This window comes from Pavona decussata, unplaced genomic scaffold (assembly GCF_977016875.1).
Source record: "Pavona decussata unplaced genomic scaffold, jaPavDecu1.1 SCAFFOLD_386, whole genome shotgun sequence".
Taxonomy (NCBI): Eukaryota; Metazoa; Cnidaria; class Anthozoa; order Scleractinia; family Agariciidae; genus Pavona; species Pavona decussata.
In genome coordinates this window covers 747,674-759,914 of record NW_028145758.1, presented here as the reverse complement: position 1 = coordinate 759,914, position 12,241 = coordinate 747,674, and the positions used below count along the sequence as shown (strand labels likewise).

Here is a 12,241-nt window from a genome sequence, read left to right as displayed (position 1 = left end):
TTCGTATGAAAAGCTTTTGCACTTAACCTCGATTTCATAATGAGGTTCACAGCAACTCGGAAATGGCCCTTTTGGTTTTCAATGGGGATTTGTCATGAATTTTCTCCCTGGCAATCCAACCTTGGAACCAGGCAAGTCGCCGCACAGGAACGGGAAATAAATTATTACGGATCATTATTATATACACCATCGATTTAAACTGAATCACTACATGAACCTACTCAAGTCAAATTGCCTTTGTTGCTTTCGGAATTGATGTGTTGTTATTTCAGACAAGGAGTTTACTCCATTTAATTAGTTTCTCTTCATCCAATTGCAAGCCTCGGTTGTGCAAAGAGCGCGGATAACTTATAATATATCCAGTAGGTAAGTCACCATCCAGCGAATAAATTGTCCTCCAATTTATACGTTTTATACGCTGGAAAGCGCTTTATACGCTGGATAAAACTATCGGATCATTGAACAACCGGGTAACTGAGTACCAAATGCTGGAGGTCACCCCTCGGGAAAGAGGTCGGAAAGGGGGGGGGGGGGGTTGTTGAGGTGAGATATAACTGTTAGTATCTATTTAACGACGATATCATCAAGTTCCTATTATAACTGCCTCATGTTGCAGTAACCGGGTTTAATCTCGCTAGCACTCCGCCTGTATGTATCACCATGACCCGAATAGCAGGCTTAATTAACTCTCAAAAAGAATTCAACAGCATTCAGTGATATTAGGCAGATTTATTTATCAGTTATCAATCTAAGGCGTAACACAGCGTCGGCTCGACAGTCTAATGATTTTCTAGAAGAACACGCCGATATTTCTTGTAACAGGACTACAAGCCCATTCCAGATCCCCCGCCATCACCACCGGCACATTTCATGAACATTGTGAAGCACTTGTTACGCTTTCCCTTGCCCTTTCCTTTTCCTTTTCCTTTTCCTTTGCCTCTGGCAAATCTGCCTTTGCCTTTTCCCAAACAGGATTTCAACTTCTTGATGCAGCTCATCTAAATAACAAAAAGAAAAGAACTAAAATTGTAAAACATTCTGAAACCCAGAATATTACGGGATCCGTCCACGCGGACGTACACACGAATCCGGAGCATGGTGATTACTGCATGTGAGGAATACACAGCGAACATATTTAGAATAATCGCGTTTACACCAAACGGAAAACGTGAGATTCGCGCTTATGCTTTTTTGGAATAAAAAAGTACATAGATAAGAATTGTGAAAAATAATTCTGGCCTTTGATGGTGACGCAAAACTACTTAAATTTACTGAGAAACTGAAAACAGAGAGCGGCAAACGTGGTTACTTATGTCGTTTGCCGTTTGGCGTTAACAGAATCCCAAATCTTTTTATTACCTCAATGTTGCATTTCTTCACAAACATTTTCAAACATTTTTTGTTCGGGCGGTTCCCCTTGAAGCACTTTTTGATCCTCTTCAGTTGGCACTTCTGTAGAAGAAGAGAGAAACTCAAAATAAAAATCTAATATCAAAGTCGATGTGGAGAGAATCATTGTAGATCCGCAGGTGCTTTTAAAGCCTTTTACTTTCATGTGAGATGATTTCCCATCCCACTCTCTTACATTTGACAATATTATGTAGGAAATTCCAGCAAAAAATTGCAGGTAAGAATAACATACCTTCTTCTAACTAAAATGTTTCATATTTTGTGCAGGAGAACGCCCCGTAAGAAGTATCTAAATTTTAGAACATGGCGCCCAAATTCCACCCTCATTACATTTCTTGATGCTTATGTCCCTGTAACGGTCGAAATAAGTATAATAGTAGACTTAAAATATACTTTCTATTTGCTGGAATATCATGCAAAAAAATTTTTATCCTTTATTTTCATTTATTTATTTATTTAATTTTTTTTTTTGGGGGGGGGGGCAACTTTTTTTTTTACCGTTATCACTGTAATTTCTTTCTCGTCCTATTCTTTACCTTTGGCAGCAGAACAAAACAAAGTGCTGGGTGAAAAAGATAAAGCTGTAGTGAAAATACACCAAAGCCAAACTAATGGGCCTGAAACAAAATATCATTGAAGACTAGAGGAAACTTCTTCTTTCGATTTGATACGAAATCTAGTGCCAAGAAATTAAAACAAATTGGCAATTATTTAAATTGAATCAGGGTTATCCAAGACTATGTGATTGCTATTTAAAAGCGTTTTGGTGGGAAGAATGTTGAAAATAAGTGTAGAATTAGAACTCCACTGTGAAGCTCAGTAGCATCTCGATTGCTGCCCCAGCAACACAACGAACACCGTGATCATTCCCCTTTAGGAAGCTTTCTCGTCTTAAATTCCTCTGTAAACCACGACTTCTTATCATTGCTTTTCAGTTAAGTTATCATCCCAGATGAAAGCAAACTGACGGACAGTCTCAAAGCTAGTGTTTGATTCACTCAAAGGTTATTCCCTTTTGGGTCGAATCTTAATTTTGCCCTGTAAGGAACTTAGTTGAAGCGAAATAACCGAATAAGCGACCTAATTGTCTTTTATAAGAAAGAGAGCGAAAAAAAAATAAAAACTAAATTTATACTACCTTATTTTTCATACGCTCAACATCATCATTTTTGTCGATGCTGTCGTTTTCATTCTCAGCAGCAAGATCTGTTAGGTGAACATCCCCATCTTCGTCCTCCCCGTCACTCATCTCTTCAAACAAAGGGTTTGCGTACACCACGGTGGCCAGAAGGACGAAGGCTAATGCAAAAATCAGCCTCATGTTTTCTTGTCAGTAATTTCAGACGAGCTCAAACACGACGTAACTTTACCACGAGTGAATCAGCTTCCAAACGCCAAACGCTTGCTGCTCTTTTATAGAAATTCGTGAAGCATATGGCCGTCGATCGTTGGATAGCAAATTCAATACACCTGATTATGGTAAAATTTGAAGGCAAACAGCTCAAGGAAAGTGTATTTGACGTTTAGAGACTGTTTTAACAGCTTTTTCATAACCTCCTAACGTCTAAAAGCGTCAAAGAAACCCGTTTCTTTATAAGAGACCAATAGATAAAATGAGATTGAACATTTTCAAATTGTATACAGATACAGAGTTATACTGAATGATCAGTCAAGGTTATGAAAGGGTAATCCTTCATTGAAATCAACTCATTTTTTATTTTCCTTTCATTTATCATGTTGATAGCGTCAATGAGTTTGCTTTTACTACGCAAATAGATCGCGATTAAATTGTGAGATATTCCATTTACTTGACAAACGTTAAATTTTAGTTTGCTTTGTGAGTTTGTGATTTTTTTCGATTTAAAAAACTAATATTATTTTTCGAGTGCTGTGAGCAGGTGAGTTCCACTGCAATCTGCGAAAAAAGTATTCCGAAAAAGTTGCAGTTTACAACACGGAGGACGTTCAGACCATACTAACTTAATTCATATTGCCTCGCATAAACTTTTACCATGCTCCCATTCAATTAAAACTTGTGAACTAAGAACATTGCTGTTTCTGTTTTCATATTTATAACTGCTTAAGTCTAAACACGAGTCTAAACACGTCCTTGTCTCGTTAAAAATGTGCCATCCGTAACTGAAGAATCAAGTTTTTATCGTTAAAAAAGTATTTTCCCTGATGTATATTTTTTACCTTTTTTAGTGTAAGGTGGGTATCGTAGCTTAGTTAGTCAGATCAACTACAAGATCACACGAGAAAAAACGTAGAAATTGAAAAAAAAATTCATGTGATGCTAGGTTCACCAGATGAAGTTCTTAGTCCCTAAACAGATTCAAGGCAGGCCGGCAGGATGATGCCGACTGGAAAGTGAAAATATGAACAACGCATTGGGTTTGGAAAAGAGCCAGAGCTTATGACAAATATCAGAGAACAAACTGACCAATTATGAGATTTGTACGTTTAACTGGTCAGATATTTTGTTGGTTAAAATACCCGAGTCCCTCAGAAATATTAGGAGACGACATTGCAAAGATTGCAAATAATCTTTTTAGGTTTAGTGGTTTCTGAGGATTTGAAGTTTAGCTTTCGACATTTTGAAATGACTATTTTACAAATTGGATAACCATTCAACTTTGTTTGACAATCTCAACAGAACGTGGGTAGTTTTTGTCATTTGTGCAAAAACTAATATGCGTGAGTTATGGAACAATCTATCAACGTTATGAAAAGTTAATCCTCTCTAGAAATCAACTCAGTTTTCATTTTCCTTTTATTTATCATGTTGATACCGTCAATGATATTGCTTTTACTGCGCAAATATATCACGATTAAATTGTGAAATATACCATTTACTTGACAAACGTTAAATTTTAGTTTGCTTTGTGAGTTTGCGATCTTTTTAGTTTTAAAAAACTAATATTGTTTTTCGAGTGTTGTGAGCAGGTAAGTTCTACTGCAATCTGCGGAAAAAGTACCCTGAAAGAGTTGCAGTTTACAACACGGAGGACGTTCACTTCTTTAAGTGGGGTGGGTATCTTAACTTGGTTAGTCAGATTAACTAAAAAATCGCACGAGCAAAAAACGTAGAAATTAAAACATGACTTCATATGATATTGGGTTTACCTAGACGTTATTCCTTAACAAAATTCAGATTCAGCCCAGGCCGGCAGGATGATACCGACTGGAAAGTAAAAACATGAACAACCCATTGGGTTTGGAGAAAAAGTAGCACTTATCACACATATCAAAGAACAAACTAATCAATTTTGAGATTTGTATGTTTATATATCTGATCGCCGGTGAAAATGGCTGATTCCGTCAGGAATATTACGAGGCGACGTTGCAACGATCATGGTTTGTGCAAGGAATCGTTTTTGCTTTAGTGGTTTCAAAGGATTTGAATATTAGCATTCGGCATTTTGAAATGACTATTTTACAAATTGGATAACCATTCAACTTTGTTTGACAATCTTAACTGAACATGGATAATTCTTGACGATTTTGCAATTGAAAACTTATATGCTTGAATTAAAAATTTGAAAAGTTGTTTCTTCTTGCAGCCGAGTTTGAAATTAAAGCGCAAATTGTGAAGTGTTGACATGACACGTTTCATTTAAAGTTATATTACCGTTATGTTCAGAGAGAAAATTTTTAGATTTTTATTTTTAACCATGGAAATAAACTTTCCAGTAAGATACAAACAGAAAAAAAGGTTTGAAAAAGAGTGAATATTTGCCGAGAAAGTGGGATAAAAGCGTTTTTCACCTGAAATAAAACTTTCTTTTGATTGACAACATATTGCTGTTTTCTCAATCGTTAATCTTCGCTTGGAGGGGACACTTCCAAGAGTTAAAACTCAATAATAGATTTGGTCGATTTCAGTCAATTTTGATCATGTCGGGGAATTTGATAACTCCAAAAATTCGTTCCTTGAAAGCCATTTCCATGCGTTGACTTCGCAGCTTATAAATTCGGGGATTAGCATTCCGCTTCCTGAAATGTTAGACAATTTATAAATTTTCAGCTAAAGAATCGAACAGATCAAACTGTTTTAGTTTAAACAAATCTCCCTGTTAAAAGGACATAAAATAGTCTTAATGTGGGAATACAAGAATCCACATTTTAATTATTTCGCTTTAATATTCTCGTTGTGTTTCCTGTTCATAGATTAGCCTGACTTTGCTGCACTCTCTCGTTTTTCCCAAGCAAGTGCAAATAGCGATGATTACTGTTAAGCGTTCAAATACGAACTGCTGGACCGTTCACAACGTAACAAAACGTGACTTTATTTAAGGCTACAGTGTACCTTCAAGGGTTCAACCGGTTCAATGGATGTATACGTAGCGCCTCTCAGTTATATCACAGATACTCAAAATCCTATACCGAATTGAAGCTTATAGAACTGGCTATTCAAATTCATTGGTGTTTCAAGAAATTGAATTTTTGCAGTCAAACTTGATAGTCCAGGCCGTCGTGCTAGCGTTCCAAATCAATTCGATTTTCATATTTTGGAATTTTTTTCTCGAGGTCAGGATTCGATCTAGAACACGGAGGGTCGTGGTTTCGAATCCCATCTGGAGATCAGATTTTTTCTGTGTCCTCTTATGGTCGATTATTTACATCTCCCTTTATTTCCTTTATAATACTTATGTCAGGATCCCAAATGAAAATAAATCGTGTTGGATTTTCCTTATTTCGATTGCGTTCAGAAGTTATAGAACATTTTTAAAACGGCGAGAAAAAATGCGGAGTCAGGGAAATGGCTTTTCAAAGAACGAATTTTTAGAATTTTCAAATTCCGTGGCATGATCGAAGTTGACTTAAATCGACCAAATCTTTTTCTGAGTTCTAACCTTTGAAAGTTTCCTCTCCAAGCGAAGATTAAAGATTGGAAAAACAGCAATATGTTGCATGTCAATCAAAGTAAAGTTTTATTTCAGGTGAAAAACGCTTATCATGATCCAAATTTCTCGGCAAATATTCACTCTTTTTCATTTTTTTTTGTTTCTAAGATCTTACTGGAAAGTTTATTTCTATGGATAAAAATGAAAATCTAAAAATTTTCTCTCTGAACATAACAGTAAAATAAAACTTTGAATGAAACGTGTCATGTTAACCAGACACTTCACAATTTGTGTTTTAATTTCAGACACAGCTTCAACACAAGAGAGGACTCTTTTTCAAACTTTTGCTGTTTCTAAGATCTTACTAGAAAGTTCATTTCTATGGATAAAAATGAAAAATCGAAAAAATTTCTCAATGAATATATACGGTAAAATAACTTTGAACGAAACGTGTCATGTGAACCAGACACTGCACAATTTGCGCTTTAATTTCAGACACAGCTTCAAGACTCAAGAATAAACAACTTTTCAAATTTTCAATTGCAAATTATTTTTCAATTGCAGAATCGACGAAAACTACCCACGTTCAGTTAAGATTGTCAAACGAAGTTAAATGGTTGTCCAATTTGTGATATAGTCATTTTAATGTCAAAATGCTGAATGCTAAAATTGATATCCTTAGAAACCACTGAATCAGAAACGATTCTTTCCACAAACAAGCTTGGCAAGGTCGCCTCGTAATATTCTTGAGAGACTCAGGTATTTTCACCGACAAAATTAAATATCTGATCATGATCAGTTATATAAACATACAAATCTCAAAATTGGTTAGTTTTTTCTCTGATATTTGTGATAGGCGCTAGCTCTTTTCCAAACACAATCCGTTGTTCATGTTTTTACTTTCCAGTCGGCATCATCCTGCACGCCTGGGCTGAATCTGTTAGGGAATAACGTCACTTGGTAAACACAATATCGCATGAACTCATGTTTCAATTTCTAGGTTTTTTTTCCGTGTGATTTTGTAGTTGATCTGACTAACTAGGTTACGACACCCACCCCCACTTAAAAAAGTAAAAAAAAAATATACATTACGGAAAATATTTCTAAGCGATAAGAATTTGATTCTCTAGTTACCGATAGCACTTTTTTTCAACGATACAAGGACGTTTTTAAACTTTAGCAGTTATAAATATAAAAACACAAACAACAATGTTCCTAGTTAATAGGCTTGAATTGAATGGGAGCATGGTAAAAGCCATTTATGCGAGGCAATCTAATTCTTTACCGATATGAATTAAGTTAGTATGGTTTAAGCTAGCCTCCTCCGAGTTGTAAACTGCCACACTTTCGGGATACTTTTTTCGCAGCTCGCAATGGAACTCACGTTCTCACAACACTCGAAAAAAAAAATATTAGTTTTTTTAAAATAAAAAAAAGATCGCAAAATCACAAAGCAAACTAAAATTTAACGTTTGTTCGAGTAAATGGAATATCTCACAATTTAATCGTGATTATTTTGCGCAGTAAAAGCAAACTTATTGTATTGCATAATTCTATGTTTTTATACAATTTGAAAATGTTCAATCTCATTTTATCTATTTGCCTCTTTAAAGTGAAACGGGTTTCTTTGACGCTTTTAGACGTTAGCAGGTTATGAAAAAGCTGTTAAAACAGTCTCTAAATTTCAAATATATTTTCCTTGAGCTGTTTGCCTTCAAATTTTCCCATAATCAGGTGTATTGGATTTCTTATCCAACGATCGAGGGCCATCTGCTTCACAAATTTCTATAAAAGATCAGCAAGCGTCGGGCGTTTGAAAGCTGATTCACTCGTGGTGAATATAGTTACGTCGTGTTTCGGAGCTCGGCTGAAAAGAAAGAAATTACTGACAATAAAACATGAGGCTGATTTTTGCATTAGCCTTCGTCCTTCTGGCGACCGTGGTGTACGCAAACCCTTTGTTTGAAGAAATGAGTGAAGGCGAGGACCGTGAAGAGGGAGATGTTCAGGTTAACGATCTTACTGAGAATGGCGACGACAGCATCGACGAAAATGATGATGATGAGCGTATGAAAAATAAGGTAGTATCAATTTAGTTTTTATGTTTTCTTCTCTCTTATAAAAGAACATGCAATAAGGTCGCTAATTCGGTTATTTTGCTTTAACGAAGTTCCTACCAGGGCACAATTAAGATTCGACCCAAAAGGTAATAACTTTTGATTGAATCAAACACTAGCTTTGAGACTGTCCGGCAGTTTGCTTTCAGCTGAGATGATAACTTCACCGAATAGCAATGACAGGAATTCGTGGTTTACAGACGAATGAGAAATGAATGGACGAGAAAGCTTCCGAAAGGGGGAAGACCAGGGTGTTAGTTGTCTTGCTGGGGCAGCAATCGAGATGCTACTGAACTTCACAGTGGAGTTCTAATTCTACACTTATTTTCAGCATTAAATTGGAAAAAGAAACGCATTCTTTCGCACCTAAACGTTTTCAAATAGCGACTACATAGCCTTGGATATTCCTGATTCAATTTAAATAATGCCAATGTGCTTTTCACGAGATAGTTTTTCGTATCAAATCGGAAAAAAGAGTTTTCCTCTAGTCTTCAGTTATATTTTGTTTCAGGCCCTTTAGTTTGGCTGTGGCGTATTTTCACTACAGCTCTTTCTTTTTCACCCAGCACGTTGTTTTTGTTCTTCTGCCAAAGAAAAAGAATAGGGCGAGAGAGAAATCCCAGTGATTCGGGGAAAAAAAGGGACCCCCCCCCCCAAAAAAAAAAAAAAAAAAATACAGGATAAACATTTCCTTGCATCGTATCCAGCAGATTGAAAATATATTTTAAGTTTACTATTAAAGTTATTTCGACCGTTACATGGACATGAGGGTGGAATTTGGGCGCCATGTTCTAAAATTTAGATATTTCTTACGGTGCGTTCTCCTGCACAAAATATGAAACATTTTAGTTAAAAGAAAGTTATTTTTACCTGTAATTTTTTGCTGGAATTTCCTATATAACATTGTTAAATGTAGGAGAGTGACTTAAGAAATAATCACACATGAAAGTAAACAGCTTTCAAATCACCGGCGGATCTACAATGATTCTTTCCGCATCGACTTTGACATTCGATTTTAATTTTGAGTTTAAATTTCTCCCTTCTTTTTACAGAAATGTTCAGTCATGACGATCAAAAACTGCTTCAAGAGCAACCGCGTGGATCTAAAATGTTTGACAAGGTTGGCGAAGAGATGCATAATTCAGGTAATAAAAGATTTAGAATTCTGTTTACGGCAAACGTCAAACGGCAAAAGTAACCACGTGGCCATGTTTATATCCTTCATTTGCCGCTCGCTGTTTTCAGTTTCTCAGTAAAATTGAGTAGTTTTGCGTTACCATTAAAGGCCACAATTATTTTGTACAATTCTCATCTATGTACTTTGTTTTTTTCTTCAAGAAAACACAAACGCAAATCTCAAGTTTCCATTTGGCGTAAACGCGATTCTAAATATGTTCGCTGTGAATTCCTCACATGCAGTAATCACCATGTTTACGCTTGTTTCTTCTAGTCACACGAGACGTTAGGTTAGGAATGCTGTTTTTAGCTCAATGTAATAGGCACTTTTCAAAATATTTAAAGTCTACTTGATATCGAGGTCCAGAAGCCTCATTGTCAAGTTATATCGAAAGGAGCCTGATGCTCAGTTATATTTATCAGGATCACGTCCTCTGGCCCATGTTTTCATGAGCACCCACCTTACACACCTCTCAGAATGAAGTGTATGATCTTTTGCAGTTTATTCAACAGCTACAAGATTTGTTTAACCAATGTTTAAACTCCGAAAAATAGTTAAAAGCGTTAAAAACAGACGAGATTGATTGAAAGGCTGTCATTATGACAAAAGGGCAGTTTCTGATAGCCAATATTCGACCTGCCATGTACACAAGTACAGACTGTTACATATATAGTGAAGTTAGCAGAACCTTGAAATAGTAGGTTTGAACGGGCATTTCACTGGAACCCGTCATGATGTTTCGAATCCAGTTCAAGCTTTACATTTCTGCAAATTGTCCTCTTTGCAACTTTTAAGTTACCAACTTTTGACACTGACAGGGATTTCATAAACACATTTCACCAGCAGTTCGTATTTGCTACAAGAGATAATCCACTTGGCTGGAAGAAAATTGACAATTCCTGAGAAGATTAAATAAAGTCACAATGGTTCTATAAGTCACTCCACTGTTTGGCACCTGACTATCTTCGTTCCAAATTTACAGACCGTAGCTATGTCTCCAGTTTCTTCCTAGGAGACATCAGTTGCAAACTTGCTTCCCCACCCACCCTGCCCGCTACCCCGCTCGAACTTCATGAAGGAAAGATTCAGTTACGCTGGGACAATTCTTTGGAATAGCCTTCCTGTCGAGGCCACATTTCACCATTCATATAGCAGTTTTAGACATAATTGTAATCCTTATTTATAGAAATAGCTGTTTTACGATAGAAAAAGGAAAAGTAGTTCAGTTTAGTCTAAATAAAGAACTGATGAGTTGACCGTGTATAGATAGAGTAATTCATTCAATATTTCGTTTGTTCCTTTTTTCATTCATTCATTCATTCATTCATTCATTCATTCATTCATTCATCCATCCATCCATCCATCCATCCATCCATCCATCCATCCATCCATCCATCCATCCATCCATCCATCCATCCATCCATCCATCCATTCATTCATTCATTCATTCATTCATTCATTCATTCATTCATTCATTCATTCATTCATTCATTCATTCATTCATTCATTCATTCATTCATTCATTCATTCATTCATTCGTCCCCAATTGGTTTCTGTAATAATTCTTTTTACCTATTATAATTATTTTGGTAACTGTACATATTCTAATCCGCATACATTCCCTAGCAGTTTTTCTTGTTTATTAGTCCGTTAATTTACTTTTCTATTTTCCCGTGCTAAATGATTGTTCAAGCGAGGCACTGAAATACCGCCTTAGTTCATCACGAGTTATCCATATCCTTTTACCCTTGTACCTACAACAAGACCTTTTTTCTACCCGTACAGACTCTTAATTACAATTTTACTTGTTTTCTTTTTGTCACCTAGTTGAGCTGTTTGAAGAGTTTGAAAAGCTGCAAGGGAAATCAAATAATTTGCTTCACATTGTTCTTGAATTGTCTCCGTGGTGGCGGAAGATTCGTTCCGGGCTTGTAGTCCTTTTACAAGAAATATGGCGTGTTCTTCTGAAAAATAAATTCATTAGACTGTCGAGCCGACGCTGTGTTACGCCTTAGATTGATAACTGATAAATAAATCTGCCTAATATCACTGAATGCTGTAGAATTCTTCTTTAAAAGGTAAACCTGCTATTCAGGTCATGGTGATACATACAGGCGGAGCGCTAGCGAGATTAAACCCGGTTTCTGCAACATGAGGCAATTATACTGGGAACTTGATGATATCGTCGCTAAATAGATACTGAGAGTCATACCTCACCTTAACCTCACCTCAACTCACCTCACTCCTCACCCCTACCCACCTCCCCCCCACCTCCCTCCTGAGGGGGGCTTGTCCATCGTACAGTGACCACCAGCATTTGGTACCCAATTACACACCTGGCCCCGGTTGTTCATAGTTCGAATAATTTTATCCAGTGGATAAAGCGCTTTCCAGCGTACAAAATGTATAAATTGGAGAATAATTTATTCCCTAGATGGTGATTTATCCACTGGACATATAAAGTTATCCGCGATCTTTGAACAAACGAGGCTTGGATTAAGAGATACTAATTAACTGGAGTAAATTCCCTATCTGAGAAAACAACACGTCAATTCCGAAAGCAACGAGGGCAATTTGACTGGAGTAGGTTTTACCATGAAGTGATTCAGTTTAAATCGATGGTGTAATAATGATCCATTTATTTCCCGTTTCTGTGCGGTGATTTTTCCGGTTCCAATGTTGGATTGCCA

The 12,241-nt window shown here is 36.5% G+C and overlaps 2 protein-coding genes across 2 annotated transcripts; one reads left to right on the top strand and one right to left on the bottom strand.

The window, feature by feature from the left end:
* Positions 1 to 709: 709 nt before the first annotated feature.
* Positions 710 to 2,817, bottom strand: LOC146451489 (uncharacterized). The gene is made up of 3 exons (XM_085098916.1): positions 2,549 to 2,817; positions 1,360 to 1,452; positions 710 to 998 (listed from the first exon to the last, which is right to left on the bottom strand). The coding sequence occupies exons 1-3, from the start codon at positions 2,729 to 2,731 to the stop codon at positions 825 to 827; spliced, it is 450 nt and encodes a 149-aa protein (XP_084955042.1). The 5' UTR covers positions 2,732 to 2,817; the 3' UTR covers positions 710 to 824.
* A 5,140-nt stretch (positions 2,818 to 7,957) lies between these two features.
* On the top strand, positions 7,958 to 11,605 carry LOC146451488 (uncharacterized). The gene is made up of 3 exons (XM_085098888.1): positions 7,958 to 8,338; positions 9,427 to 9,519; positions 11,379 to 11,605. The coding sequence occupies exons 1-3, from the start codon at positions 8,156 to 8,158 to the stop codon at positions 11,484 to 11,486; spliced, it is 384 nt and encodes a 127-aa protein (XP_084955014.1). The 5' UTR covers positions 7,958 to 8,155; the 3' UTR covers positions 11,487 to 11,605.
* Positions 11,606 to 12,241: the final 636 nt, after the last annotated feature.